Source organism: Trachymyrmex cornetzi, unplaced genomic scaffold, assembly GCF_001594075.2.
Source record: "Trachymyrmex cornetzi isolate Tcor2-1 unplaced genomic scaffold, Tcor1.1 scaffold227, whole genome shotgun sequence".
NCBI lineage: Eukaryota > Metazoa > Arthropoda > Insecta > Hymenoptera > Formicidae > Trachymyrmex > Trachymyrmex cornetzi.
Window position 1 is genome coordinate 85,157 of NW_017296923.1, and position 16,471 is coordinate 101,627.

Below are 16,471 nucleotides of genomic sequence, written 5' to 3' on the forward strand. Positions count from 1 at the left end.
GTTAAATAAAAAATTATTGGAATAATTTGCCTAACTCTACGTCATTTTGATAATTAAAACGAAAATTAATCTTTCAGAAATTGAATGTGTCATAAAATAAATCATGTATGTATTGAGTATATCATATGCAAATATAATATATAAAATATAATACAGAGATTGCTATTGTCTCTAAAAGAAATTCTTTAAAAGAAATGACTCTTGATTCGGATTCTTATTCGCCAGTTAGTTCTCATTTGCCGTCGCAACTAATGCAAATCCGTTTCCGCTCCTGAAATTTATCGTTCTTACGATTGGAGCTGACATATTCCACTGACGTGGAACTAATACCGTTTTCGCCTGCGTTTAGGAAAAAGCGACGGGCGAGCGTATCTCTAACGAGGACCGTGAGAATGTCAGAGACGAAGTGTCTCGTTCCCGGCGAATAATCTCGTCATTTATATCGTGCGTCACTCAGTCCCCGGAAGTTCCGGGGCTACGCGAAATTATAACATATCGAACGCAGCTGCGTGTCGCGCGCGCGCACATGCCTGTGTATTATTCAAATTCCCGCGAAACAATACGAAACTAATTGTCGCGCCGAATTGGCATGGCTTGACCCATATGTAAATTTGGAGAACTCCGCGTGCATTAATTATAGGTTGTACACAGGCCGACTATGTTTCCCACCGACGGGGACTCTGCATTACTAATCTTGAATCTCCCCGGATAGAGGGCCAGGACGTACGCTTGAATTATGGGAAAATTAATGATGCTGTGACAAACATGAAGAAATAACGATGCCGGGGCAGAAATAGATGTTCGAGGTAAACGTTTTCCGTCACCCGTGATTTCCGCTAAGCCGTTTTTAAGGCTGAAATATGTGCCGTGACGTCGTGCACATTTGCAATGAAACGTCATCGCTCGTAAATTGTATTCAGATCTTTTCAAAGTATTCCGATATTCCGATACAGTCGATCTTTTCCCTTTTTCATCCATATAAGAAAATATAAATTAAATTTAGAAGCAAATAATTTACTCCTAAATTTTTCAATATCTCGAAATAAGCTTCTCAAATTTTTTCCTAAACGCATGTCGTTTGATTGATCCTCTATCAACCCAACTTACGTTCATCGCAAAAGTTGCCCTTCCAGCCGGGATTACAGACGCAAGATCCTCTAACGCACTGGCCATGCTGATTACAGTCAGGAACTTGGCAGTCACCTAACGGTATGTCGCATTCCGCGCCTTTCCAACCCTCCTCGCAGTGACACACACCACCACCATATTGTCCGTGCGAAGAACACAAAACCGGACACACGCTTTTGCTGCAATCAGCACCCTGGAATCACAAAAATTTGGTTTCCTTAATCTTTAATTTCTTCAAATGAACAAATAATTTAAAGATAATTATTGGGTTGGAAGAGAAAAGTAATATCGTATTTTTAGCTCAAAATTATATATAAAATACATTCGTTAAAAATAAATAAAATGTTAATTTCAGAAAAGGATTTTAAAGCTTAAAATCTCTACTTTCAAAGGGTCTATGTTTTTTGTATTCCTATGAGTTTAGTAATTTTTACATATAGAAAATTACGAGCTGGACAAAATGGGAAATTTTTTTCTCACTTTGTGGGCTGCGTTCATGTGCAAAAAAAATTGTTAAATTTTCGACTTTCTAATGTAAAATTTTAATTTTTTTTATAAAATCATTTTTTTTTTAAATGTTCCTAAGATTTTTTGTTGCTGATGTAAAAAGGAGCATTTCGACAAACTGAATCGGCACGCGGTTTATACAAATGAAAAATATAATTGTAATTCTACATATTGAATATTATTAAGATCCATTTCGAAAATAGGATTTTTCTCTTATTTAATTTAAAGATAATTTTACAAAAACGCACCTGATATCCGTCTATACAATCGCATTTGCCAAGGTAGCACGATCCACGTCCGGAGCAGTCATTGGGACACGTAGTGGAAACCCCTTCGGCTTCCGTCACGACCAAAGTAACCTTGTAAGGCTGCAACTCATCGTTATATACGGACAGGAACCAGTCACCGGTGTCAAAGTACTGCAGTAGACTGACATTGACCATCAGTGGTTCCACAATGGTCCTCTTAATGAGCACGTGTTGATAAAGCGCGACCGGTTGCGGCACGCGCTCCACGTGGATGTCTTGCGGATTGGTGGACTGCATAAAACTGACGGCAGTGATGTCCCTCTTCAACCTGTGGACCACTCTGCCACCTTTGACGAACTCCACGAAATCGTACTGCGTGACGCTGGGCGCGACGTTCCGTCTGCCGTACACTGCGAAATTCGCACCCCATGGTAGGGTCAAGTTCAGCCTGATGAAAGCTGGCTGCTTGTTACGGAACTCCGTGTTCCAAAAATGGTACGGCTGAATAATGGCGGAGTGCGCGACGTTGTAGGCCTGCAGCTCGAGCACGGCTGGCCATTGCTGCGCCGATTGCTGGATCTGCGGATCGCTCTGTTGATCACCGGCGCTGTCCGCGGCGCTCGAATGCTCCGCCGTACTCGTAGGCAGGGATTCTATACGAGAGAGAAACACGAGGATGTAACACATTGGATGACACAGTAGCAAATCGTTAGGAAAGTCATATGGCAAATAAAATCTAGTAGTCTTTTTATAAAAAAAAATCTCTTTCTAACTTATTCCACTGCAAAGTGACTTTCATTTAGAATTTAGATTGCAAATGTAAACTGTATGGTGTATAAGTTTAACGAGTAAACAACTAAAAGGAAGAATATCATATTTTTGTTTCTAAATGTATTATTTTTAGAAGAAAATAAAAATATTATTTTATAAATAGAATATTGTCAGATATTTTTATTTTAAGTGGAGCAGATCACGCACTCTTTATGTTTTTTTATTGCTTCATATCTCTCAGTTTATCTTCATATCAAGTGTGTCAAATGTACTTCAATTGTTCAATTACCTTTTGAAATTGGTACAGCTCATAGTGTGAAATCTTTACAGCGGATGACATTTGGACATAGTCCTTGCTAAAGATATTATATTGATGAAATGTTCATCCACTCGCGCTTCCCAAAAGCAATTAGCGTATGACGCCGTGCGCGAGAGTATTTACATCATGCAGAGTAGATGCAAATTAATACCGCTCGATATTTACCTTCTGTGGGGATCTGCGTGGATATCGAGTCGTGGATGTGTGCGTTTTCGTGAGTGACAGCCTTGATATCTTGAACCAGAATGCAGTTAGTGCTGTCTATCGGGCGCATAGAGCTCACTGCTGGAAAGTAAACAAAGCCATTCCATTTTAGAATAAAAGAAAGATGAAAATCTACTATGTGCGGAGAGAGAAATGCCCTACGCGCAATCGCGCGTATAAGACACAAATGTTATATTTGCAACGTACGACCAGTATTCTAGTACGAAATAGTATTGCCCGTGCGACGCTTTTATAGCGTCAGGAATCAAGAACGGCTTTAGTCGAACGTCTGGCAGCAGCCTAATGGGTTCATAAATTCGGACAATCGCTTTCGAATTACGATAGCACACTAGATTTCCCATGACAACCAGACCTTCCTGCTCGAGTAACTTTTAAAACAACGTATCCCTGTAATAAAGTTTGAGATCTCACGGCTTAAATCACAGTTGTATCGAGCGTACAATATTGCTTCATCAGATCAAGAATTCTGGGCTAGTATATGCTGTAATATCTTTTTTTACATCGTCTATATACAATATAATATTTCTCTTTAATTTCAACAAAATAGTGATTTTTTCTTAAATTTCAATAAAACGAGATTAATAATCGACGATTCTCATTCAATAATATTTATTATAATATCGCTCTCTTACTTCAAAAATGTTACAATTAATTTGAAAAATTGAGTTTCCTAGAAAAGAGGAAAACTATTTATCAACTTGACGGAAAATTATTTAATTTACTAGTTAAATAATATCGGTAAAATAATATTTCTTAACATGATCAAATATCACTTTTGTCGTTTTCATTTCATAGTTCTCAGAAACTCTTTTTGTGGCGATTTTGATGATTCTTTCTCGAAAACTACTATTTTTAAATTGTGATGATTTTTTATAAAGTTAAGTTAGATTACTTTTAATAATTGATAGAATAATATTTTTCTAACTCATTCATTGTAGTAGATAGTAAGTAACTCGAAAATCTTAATTTTTTAGTTACGTCTTTTGAAGTAAGGGGGGGGGAGCCGTATATCCAATGACAAACGATATCCAAGTTTTGGATAAAGATCCCTCAAAAACCAATTAATATCGTCTGATATAATCCAAGATCCAATTATGTTGATGCTGTATCAGTAGTTATCTGAAGTTTCAGGTCATTTATATTAATGTTTTCTGAGCGATAAGTGCAAGTTCGTTGAATTTAAACGCCATGATAAATTCGGCAATAAAACCCTTATCCGTGGCGGGATATTGCGGTTTAATTAATTATCTGTCTCGTGCGCCGCGAGCGCCACGAATTAATTACGCGGTTTAACGAGAGTTTTTAAAAAGCGGCAGGCCCGGGCCAACGCAACCCCGCCTAACGACCTCTTGGCTTATCAACGCAACAAAACATCGATAACGCATAATTGAATTTGCGTGTTATTGCCGCGCGGATGATTTGACAAATCGCGATTCGCCGATACACTCGGCGCCGATATTTAATGGACGCGTTTTCGCGCCCCACGATTTATCGTATCGCGGATTGTATAAGCTTTCTGTCGTGATAATAACACTCGTTATTGCGCACGCCCGTGTACCGTTTCTAGTGGAATTGCCATTGTCATGTACATTATTATTTTATTATATCTTTATAGCGTTTTGCTAAAACATGTAGAAAAATATAGCGTTAAATAAAATGTAGACCCTAAGTGAGCTTTCAATATTTGATACGAAAGAAGTAGCACGTAAACACGTGAAAGCATATAAATTAGATAATTTAATAAATGCAGAATAATACCTAAGTCCCCCAATAATTTTCCCAATAACTTTGTCCCTGGCCATAGAAAAGTCTTTTGTGTAGACGATGGCCCTTGACAAGTTTCTTCGAGGTAAGGAAGCTGTGCGATACGTGCGAGATAAGGCGTACACGTAAAAGTTTTTCGTGTACGTACGCATATGGACACGAGCGAGCGTGTACATGTACACATGTACGCATGTCAGACCGGAGATAGGCGAAATGACCGGAAAAGAGCGACTATTCCTTCGGGATCGACGTTGCCTGGCCACCATGTAACTATCGCTGAAATTGAGTTGCAGTGAACTGTGAATGACCTTATTTCGCGTATATGCCAGTCAGCGTGGCATCGTTTTCGTTCCCGCTTCACGTCGCTGCAACTCAGCAATCCAACTTTCCACATATCGCACTGGATATCGAAAAAAAGAATCACCCAGTAATTTCGACATACTAATACTACGATTAACAGAAAAGGGACGAATCATTTTATACATAAAAAAAAAATCGATATTTGTAATATACCGAAAAGAAGTTTTCCTATATCAATCTTCGGTAATACAGCCGTGCGTTTCTCAGTTTATCTTATATATAGACTTTATTTTAGCAACGCTTTAATATCGTAGCCGTTGGTTCCTAAAATATTTGACGTTGTAAATTAGGAACTTCGGATGGCGAATGCAAAATGAGCTTACACTTGGGATCTCTAAGCAATTTAATCTACCGGCAGCTGCGACCTCCGAGACGTTCTGTGTGTTTAGCTATAAGAACAATACTGCGAAACAAAGTCATCTCAAAATTCAATATATATGGAACGTGAGATTGCCGAGTTTTGACGATGAGCCACCGGAAATTTAAAATGGCCATAATGCGAGCTACGGAAGGGGTCGTTATACCGCCTGTTACCTTGCCTTCGCAAGGGATGGAAAAGGCGAGCGCGACTGTGAAGGACAGCGGGCACGTTCACGAGGGGGGATTATCGTAGGATTATCCCGCCGCCACCCCGGCCGGTCCGTTCTACCGCCCACTTCCGCTCGTACGTTATAATGAAATGTTTACAATCGATCCGTCTACCCTTTCGTTCCGATCCGCCGAAGCGTGAGTCCAGACACGACAGCGTTATCGAGCTGCCTGCTATGTCGTTATTATTGACGAGTTAACTATTAATGGCGTAGTAATAATGTTCTCTCGTGACAGAAAACAAGCAATTGAATTGTATCGCGGTTTTTTAATGACCTTTCATAAAAAGTTGTCACTTTAAAGTTGTATCAGTTTTCAATTATAATTGAAGGATTTTTATGCGAAATTTAAAAATTTGTACGACGGTCAAAGTCCGTCTTGTAAGTAGTGTATTAGACTTTATTATCCGAAATCGCAGAGTCTAAGAGGATTTGAAGGAAGAAGGAAGGGATACAAATAGTTGGGCTGCGTTGTATTCCACGAAATTGAAAATCTTTTTGTTCCCTCTTACTTTTAATTCTATAGCAGGATACTTGTGATTCGCGTTTTAAATATTTATAAAAAATTAGCAAAAGTAGGTACATACCTACACAAAATTTTATTTCCAAATGACTTACAAACACATTAAAAATAATTATAAGTAACAAACAAAATTGTCTAACTTAACTCTCAACTTCACGACTGTTTGTCAAAAGGAATTACCGTTGCAACAGTTTCGTTAGCTACTTGCAAATGAAATCGTGGAAGAAGTCCACGTCGAAAGTGGCTTGTCGCGAAATGATTTTGGCCCTATGAGGACCACAAGCGAGCGAGCAAGCAAGCAAGCATACGTCAAATTACCGAAAAGCAAGGCAACTCGCGTACATGCAAAATTCGTGCGTTCTGGAGCGAGGCAGAATAAGGACGAAACGAGGAGGAAGGGTTCGCGCACAGCTTCGTGTATCTCGCAATGTGTGCGCACATATATACGCAGCCATGTGTGCTCGTGTGCGTGTGTGTGCTCGTGTGAGAGAGGGTAGACGGACCTGCAGCAACCGTAAAAGAGAAACGGGCGCGGGGGAGGTCGGAGAGAGGTAACGCTGGAGGTTGGCTGCGGGGTAGTTTGGATACAGTAGCAAACAGGCAGATTGGATTCCAGACTCGATTTACTGGAATGCAGAAATAACAGCTGGCGAGCAGTCTCCTCGAGGCCGAGAACCGACTTTGCAGTCTCCACCACGTCCCTCCCCCTTCCTGCGACACGCAGACAGAATGGGGAGGTGGAAGAAGAACATGGACGCCGAAGTCGAGATGGACAGTTCCGCAGAGAAGGGGTGTTTATAGATTCGCAGAGTACAATACGGCCCAGCTACTCTCGCATCCCTTCCTTTTCCCGTCAAATCCCTTTAGTCCCTGCGACTTCGGATGATGAAGTTTAATACATTCGCAAGTCGGACCATGACCATCGTACGGATTTTCAGATGCAAAATGCAAAAACACGATTTGCGTGAAGGTGGAGAAGAGGCAGGAGGGAAGGAAGCAGGTTCCTTTCTGTTGTACGCTGATAACAGGCAAGCATTAATTCCTCTAATCGGACCCAACGCCGTGGAGATGCAGTGATTTTCAAGCCTGTGCGCGCGTATCTTTGGCCTCGCACCCCGTTGGTTCCTGCATTAGCATAACGGACCTGGTAGAGCTATTTTCCCAGACCTTTTTGCAGTAACGATAACCTAACGTGGTTCTTTCAACGTTGATCTTAACGACGCGGATCAACGAGGACGATTTGTCTCTCGTTTTCTTGCCGAGAGCTCGTTAATAGAGCCAGCTACTAACGGCAAGAATGTCGTCGTAGTGTTTAGTTTCAGTAAGATTTCACGTTTACATACATCGCGGGGTTTTGCTGTTGTTATTTATGCAGCAAAGTTTACCAATGTTAGCCATAGGGCGCACCGAGGTAGTGCGCCGTTAGTTGCACGGCTATCGATTTGTACGTCGGGTAGGCCATTGCCCTGCGAAATTGCCCGATTCGTTTAGCAAAGACACGTACTTTTAAATTCCGATAATCCGCTCCTCCTCGAGCGAATACAATCAAAATTGGGAAAAAAATTTTAATTGATGACATTTGAGGACGTTAAAGGCACACTAGTGTTGCCATCTAAGATAAAGTACCTTTCTGTGTCTCCTATGGAGTTCAGTTACTATTATTTTGACGGATAGAAAGGCGTGGTATCGATTCGTATATGAGTTCACCTTTTCTCCCTGATCGTGCGACGTATGGATGTGTAGTTCCTCAGCTACGAGTGTTATGGGTAAAACGCACCCCATGCCACGGAAACGCTTCCTCGCTATCGACGGGCAATATTTTTGCCTCTCCCTAACCGGATGGAGCCAACCACTCCATGTTAAATGAACCATTACGCTGGCAATGTTACGCAGTAGCTACGCTTCCTACGGAAGATCCGGACTTCCGCTGTTGAACAGTATTTAATTTTCCCGAATACAACTTTGTACATCGTCTACGCACGATTATATTATTCTGCTCTATGGATATGATAATAGTAATCCAACAAGAGAAGCTAAATTCAAGATTAAAGATAAACGATTTTAGTAAAAGCAAGCAAGAAAAATATGATAATTCTATTTATTTTTTCTATTTTTCTTTTTTATACGTGTATATATATATATTACATAAGAATTCTTTTATAACATAGATGAAAATCATGAATACTATGATGAACTGAACAGTGAAAATAATTCTTTTAGGGCACTATTTCGAAAATCTATAAGACAACATGCCTTTGGCAATATCTTTTTGAAACAAATGTTTCAACATAACATAAAATAAAACAGACTCGCGTGTTTTATAACCAAAAACTGCTTCTTTCGCAAGAAAATGTAGTGTTTAAATATCAATCGTAAAATAACGCTGCTGCGCGGCAATATTATATGCATCGACATTGCAAGAAAAGTGTCAATATATCGTAGGTATACAATGTGTTCTATAAACAAATATACAGCTGCACTGCATAATATTTTGAATATTTTGGATTACTTGTCTCTTTTTCTCACATGAATTTAATTGATTCTTTTGTGCTCTTCCTTTTTATTAATTTCATGCTTTGTTCATTTGATTCCGCTTTTGTTTATTAAACTTAAAATATATGATCTAAATTGACTGTTATTATGGCACTGAAAAAGGTGTTTTTATAAATAAATTTGTTTACCTCGCATTTATTATTACTTAATATTTTTTTCTTTAGAAATAAAGCGAAAATATGAATTTTGTGCTTGCTAATATTTGTGAATCTCATTTAGTTATGATTTGCATGATTACACGAAATTCGTCATGCCTTCACGCGGAATGTTATGGTGTCAGTCATATGTATAATCCCCCTCTGTGCGTACAGGGATTAGCATGGTGCAGTAATGCCGACGTTCCGATGGATTTTAGCATTAGGTGGGTTGGGTTAGTCGTAACCAGATTTGCAAGTTAATAATGAATTATTGTACCGTGAATTTCGGGTCAGCCAGCAATAGAATTGCGTCCGACTATCCGCCGGCGGCTATGTTACTACTCGGACGTGCGCTCTGGGACTAATAAAAACGGCTCATTCAAATTTACATTGAGGTAAATATTATTTATGAAATGGTTGCATTAAATAGCTGCATTAAATAGCTGTTCCTCCACTCTCTTCATACATTACAGATATAGATTTGGTTGCATATATCTTTAACACAGCTTCATTTCACATTAATCTAATCTGGTATCTATTTAGTGCACACGAGTTAGATCATTTGTGTCCCAGGCATTGTTTTTCTTTGAAATACTAGGAGCAAGATAATGTCAAGTGACATCTTAAGCCTCTATTCAGTAACTCTTAACGACAAAGTCGGTGTCTTTATATTATCGTTGCGCAGTTTTTTTACTATATATATATATATAAAATCTGTTTTATATATGCAACGACAAGTACGATATCGTTACTGTCGTTAAGAGTTACAGAATAAAGGTTTTAATAACGTCTTAACGATGTCTTTAACGTCAACAAGATGTTATTAAAATATTATGAAAATTAACCTGAAATACGAACAACTCATCGTGTATAGTAAAGGAAAATTATCATGTATATTAGGAGGTTAATTTAAAATCAGCTGTTATATATATTCAGAGCTATAGCAGTTATATGCACGCATTCGATCGCATTCAAAGTTATGAGATAAGTTTGTTTCAGCAGAGGTTTAACGTGATGATTACTTACCAGCAAAGTACGCCAGCATCGCCGTCAGCGCCACAGCCAGGAGGATCAGAGCGATCGAGAAGCATTTCCAAGAGCACCTGTGCTGACAACGTTTGTCGATGTGAAAGCGCGATGGTGAATACGGGGAATAGTGCGGCACCGCTGCGGCACGAAGAGGAAAACCTGGCATCACCATGGCTTGGCCTTGCGCGCCTACCGTGGCAGTACCGCCATTTCCGGCACCGCCTAAACCGCCGCCCAGAGAACCCACCGTCACCTGCTGTTGCGGTGGCGGAAGCCTAAAACAACAAGAAATAACCCGTATTAGGGTACCGCCTATAGAGAGTTGCGAAAGTCATTAAACCGCATGATTATGCATCGTACATACGTATGTATATTAAATCACGCAAGATTACATTTAACGTATCTACACTGAAAGAAAAGATTGGCTGCTGCAGCCAATTAAAAATGCTATGTCATATTTTACCATCTAATTTGCTACAGCAGTTACTCTTTTCTTTCAGTGTACTACAGTAATACGGAAAGAACGATTTTGTTGAAGTAGGTATCTATACAAATTTAGCTAGATACAGATCTGAAAATAATGTTTAACCTATCAAAATAATTATGTACAACACTCAAACTGGTTGTTAAAATGTTGAAACTTCTTGCTCCATCGTCATTAACGCTTAAGTACATACTTATACATAAATTTTTGATGATTCAATAAAATTATTTTTAGATCTAGCTAAATTTTAAGATAGATATTAGATTTTAGCAAAACCGTTCTTTCCGTAAACGAATCATTTAGACTCAAAGTGAAAATTTAACGGTTAGTACAGTCTGTGAAGTTTTAACCATAATTGGTGTTTATATATCCAGTAGACCTGAAATAAGATACTTTAAGTGTTTTTTACATAATTGTAATTAAGAAGTAAATTAAGACGCTCAGGTTACTTCGATGATTCGATCGTCGCGATTAATAACTGTAAACCGATTAATTGGCTATGGTGACAAATTGTCCGTGCGATTGCGAATCAGAACGGAGTCAACGTCGATCAGTATCTCACATGTGTCTCGCTTACTGCTGATTATTAGTTAAATTCATGCCGATACTCATCGGCGTATCGGTGCGTCGAGGTAATAAATGGGAGAGTTGACTGCAACATACTCCAAAGCGGGTCGCTTGATCCGACGTCACTCCGAGGGCGATACGCACCGGCGATAAATCGACGACCGGTATCTGTTTGGTGCACGTGTGCCAAGCGGAGGTGGCGATCGCGTCGTGGTACGTACATAGACCGGAGAGCATCGGTGGTGCACGTCCGGGGATGCAGATAACGCCGAGCTTATAAAAGATGCAGATGCCACCATTAAGCCCTACATGGCAGGCTGCGTGTGCGTGAGTATATTGCCCGCACGAGACGCACGAAACCCATGGGCTTTCCGAAAATGACATTCGCGGGGGTGACGAGGTCGAGGCCCTACCCGTCGAACCCGTGTCAAGGATTTTATTTTCATCATCGACGATATTTATCTTCGTCCCCTCAACGAGAGGCCCAGGATAAGCGTGGCCATAGCCGACATCGGATGAAAGGCCAACATCGAAACAGGGATTTAATATGGTGCCCAGGATAAATATAGTTTTCCGATAATCATGCGGACTCATGAATAGCATTATGCGCGCGTCGTGGCTGAAATCCCGTAAGAATAACTCGATTGACAGTACGTCTCTGGTAGGGATGAGAGATAAGGGGGAAGGGCAAAAGGGGAGTACTGAAGCGACCAGAAAAAGGAAACAAGCGGGAACTTAACAATGCTGCGCGGCACCAATATTGGATTTTCCGCTTAAAAATTCACGTAGTATAAAGCCTGAACACGAGGCGCGGCTGCTCGAATCGAATACTTACGAAAAATCTCTTCCGAGTTGGTTTTACGTCGGGTTCGACGGGAAAGCAGTCAGAACGTTGGATTTAATCCGGAACTTATCGCCTTAAGGTAACGTTTCACTTTCACGGGATGTAAGTGATTTAAAGTGGTTTAAAAAAAGATATTTCCTCGAAGTAAAACTCATACACGATATATCGTTCGTGGAACATATTTTGCACTTTTCTAAAAAATATTGAAACAGTCGAATAATCTTCATTTATTCAGAAGAATTAATTCGGTCGAATCGTCCAATAGTTTTCTCTTTTTTCATAATTCCACAAATATCAACATTTTGAAAATAATCTTTCAGTTGTAATAAATTTTTTTTTTCAAGACGTATTTATTAGGCGTTTAAAAAAGTTCGTGGAATTACCGTTAAATGTTACTAGAATTTAATGTAAAACTTTTTAATTATATATCGTATCATAATATTGAATGCCCTGCATTATAATATAAACTATATTCCTTGGCTATTAAATTGTTTGATGCCTAATAAAGTACATTCACGATGCTCGTTTATTTATAACAAGAAGCAGAACAACGTTGAAGCCATAAAAGTTTAATGTAAAACTTAGGACGAATCTGTTGTTGCTAAAAGTTTATGCCATAAGTGGTTTCAATAATTTAAGACGGCCTATTCTAACGGTATTAAATTTAATAAAAATCGAAAGCGTCTATTAAATATTAAATTTGATAACCAAGGAATAAAGATGATATAATAATGCAGAGCAACATTATACAATAATATATAATTAAAGAAGTTAATAGTAAATTCTAGTAACATCTAACGATGACTTCACAAACTTTTACAAATACCTAACAATAATTCAAATGTTATTTCAGTTTGGAATATTTTTCATCCCTTTAAATCCAGAAAGATTTGTCAAAAAATGGTAGATGTCAAGAAAGAAAATTCTAAAGATAAACCGAGACAGACATCTTGCAAAGTTCACAGAAATGATCGTCTCCATCTCTCGTGAAGGAATCGTTGAAATGTGTCGTGTACCGCGTGTAATTTATAAGTTGCTTAACAAACCCAGTCCGACAAATACCATAAATAATCACGCTTAGATCCTGACGCTTTGCAATCCTATAAATGTCCGCTCATATTTTCTGAAGCAGGAAGCAATCAGACACGACGTGAAAAAAATATCACTGGCAAAAGTCCCGGGCGTTCTTACGCGGCGACGTAGAAAAAAAAAGACGATACGCGAGAGAAGGAATCCCGCGTAATAAATATTACTTTTTCCTCGGTATCATTAACTTAGAAACGGAGCAAGCACCGTAAAATTAATTTACTAAAAGTATCGGCGTGCTCAACGTCCGACAAAAATTGGGGAGGAAAAAACTTAATGGCAAAATAATGGGAATTTTTTTCTAAGCTGGACTATAGCCAAAGATAGTCTTACTTCATTTCTCCGAATTATCCGCGCACGGCAGTGGACATGCTTCAAACATAATTCAATTGCAGAGAAGTATGATTTAATAAAAATATACAATTTTTTGAACGCACGCTGATTGTTTCTAATTTGTGCATAACTTTTTATCTACGGTACACAATCATCTAATTAATTTAAAGATAAATTTTCCGAAAACGTCAGCAAAATCGATGGTTTAATGCAAAATGGTTTTATCTAATAAACGTTTCTGTATTTCTGTATTATTAATATTAATAATATTTGCTTTGACGCTCTTGTTATTACTATTATTAATTATTATTGATTAAATTAGTTTAACAGAATTATTTTCTCCGTTTTACGCATTAATTAACTCTTATGATTAATTTATAACGGTTCGCGATTACCTCCGTATTCCGCTAGACTTTCCGAATTGAAGCCCCAGAAGTTTTTTCTGGGAAATAAATAAATCTAACTCCCTGGCTGGGCTCTAAGAGCCTCCGGACAGATGTACGGGCGCTCCGGTCGGGACAACCGGATTCTTGATTGCACGTAACAGACAAATGAAGCGAGGGGAGTGGCTGAAAACAAGATAAACGACGAAAAAGGAGAGATAGCAAAGCCGGGGATGCACTGCGGAAGAACGGAGTAAGCAGCAATTCGGCGTGTTCACGCCGTAGCCCCTCCAAGCCGGGTTAATCCATTTGTGCGAGTAAATCGGTTAGCTGGAATTGGGTTATATTTCCTAATCGATACGATGGATTAAGTTACCGGTTGGTTCGTCCTCTGGCTCGTCGGTCACGATGCACGGCTCTTTCTTCGCTAATTATCGTTAGTAGCGCTGAAGGGAACGTGAGAGAAATATAAGTTTCTGCCGCGAAGCTTCGGTTAAAGATTACAGTGCTATCGTAGTTGTATCAAATATCATAGTTGAATACAAATGGCATTTTTAATTATAAATAAGTACCGCTATTGACGGTATGTATGTTTTTTTTAATTTAATATTTAGTTTTGTGAGAATTTACAAAAGTGTACGAGATTACCGGGATTGCTATAGGGAATGAGAAATTGCAAATTTCGAAATCCTCTTGCCTTTGATTCGAACGGTTTACGATTTTTCTTGTGACAGCTTAATCTAACTCAGGGACGTAAGCGTAAAGCTAAAGCGAGAAGTTGCCGCGGCACGACTTTCGGGAAGGAAGTTCGAAAACGTGCGGATGCTCCTTTAACCAATGTAAAAGTAGGTCGAGGAGCGCCGAGTTTGATCGTCAGCAACCTGGGCGGATTACGCAGTCCCGCTGTGAAGTTAGGATGTTCCTGATCTAAGTTAAGTCGTAGTCCGGTCACGAAAGGACCCACCGTCGCTTTAAGCAGGTAGTTTCTCCAACCGGGCGACAACGATGGTGGTGGACGTGGATTGTATGAACGTGTACAAAACACCTCCACCGATTAAACCAATTGGACGCCTGTCTGATATATTGGAAGTTAAAGAGGTAATTGCGAGCGGCGTTGCTGCCACATATTGAGTTGAGTGTCGTCTGAGTGGAAGATTGGACTGTTTCAGCTGCGCGGGCTGAGGATAGAATCGAGCGTGTGATCCAATTATGATGTAACGCATGTTCCATCGCAGGAACGATTGGCAGCGACGAGTGCCGTGCAGTTCCTGCACCATTTCAAGCTTCGAAAGCTTCCCCGCGTCGTGAGTTCTTATTGATTTAACGGATGACAGGATGGCCTTTGAAAGAAGTGGAAAACACGTGTCAAGATCGATGATATTAAATACTAAACAACATGAAATCATTTCATTCCTACTCTTTTTTCATTCTTGAGTAACTTAATAAAGTACAACATATATTGATTATAATTATTTATTTTTAATTTTATTCAAATTATTTTATTTTTTTAGCTGTTTGAAATACTATATTTCCATTTCTTTCGGATATTAATCTTTAAGTAGATGGAGTTGCCACAGCATCTCTCTCAGGTATAATTTTCTTTAAGACCCTTATTCTGGAAAAGGAAAGTAAAAAGTATCGTCCAGATGCTTATAAAGTCTTAAAGTTTATTATTTTTACATTCCTCTATATATCTAATAAGGATATAAGAAACTAACGTAAATTTGATTATAACATAATATATTTATATGTAAAAAATGTAACTCTAAAATTAACATTTTTTTAGGATGTTCTGAGCATCCCATTTAATATATCTTTAAATCACTTACCTATTTAAAACAAGATAATAATCCGCAGATAAGATACTTATCTTTACATTTTTTCTGCCACTACTTTTATAAGTTCCCTTCTACATCTAATAATGAATACATTCCTTGTAAAGATTTCATTACCCATCATTTCCCGTCCCTTTAGTTAAAAAGTCCCTTTGTAAATTTTCTTGTTCAAACTAACTTACCTATCATTTGAAGTGATACCTATATACCATAACGTTACTTCGAATAATCCTACAGACCACTAGAAAATATAATGGGTCCTTCTGAGAAGAAAGGAGCGTGAAAAATTTCGGAGGCTGCTGATACTCGATCGTTTGTCACGAGCGGCGCTTATCTCCGATCTCCCTTGAGATCGCGTAGCGCAGACGAAGCGCGTTTCTAAGGTACGACGATTGTCAGCGTCGGGAAACGTTACCGTGGTCCCGCAGGAGGTACACGTAGGAAGAATCCTAATAAAAATCTGATACCCCGGTCCGCTCGCGCCGGTCCAGCCAAACGCGTTTCAAAGGGAAGATAAGATGACAGAGAGACACAGGTAACACGACGCGTCACAGCTGAAATTGAATCCCACTCTTAGGTGAAAAATTACGATCGTTGCTAACACGCTCCGGGGGATAATGAAGTCTGCTTTCGCAGCCATTGTTCCGCGGAGGGCACGTCGGCGCATAGCTGTGCGCCACGCCGAGCCGCGCCTTCCGACAGCCGCCGCCTGCTTTCTCGCCGCTAGCGCGACGCCTCTAATTATTAATTTCGGCCTTTTAATATTAATTAGACTCGCGCGGGGGGGG

General features: G+C 39.4%; 1 protein-coding gene across 1 annotated transcript in view; it reads right to left on the reverse strand.

Annotated features, from left to right (window-relative positions):
* Positions 1–16,471, reverse strand: part of Ten-a (Teneurin-a transmembrane protein) — a 496,598-nt gene that overhangs the window by 27,021 nt on the left and 453,106 nt on the right. Inside the window, exons 9-12 of the mRNA XM_018506604.1 lie at positions 10,149–10,426; positions 3,139–3,258; positions 1,884–2,536; positions 1,108–1,321 (exon numbers count right to left, since the gene is read on the reverse strand). Coding sequence (XP_018362106.1) covers positions 1,108–1,321; positions 1,884–2,536; positions 3,139–3,258; positions 10,149–10,426 — 1,265 coding nt within the window. The remainder of the gene's footprint in view (positions 1–1,107; positions 1,322–1,883; positions 2,537–3,138; positions 3,259–10,148; positions 10,427–16,471) is intronic.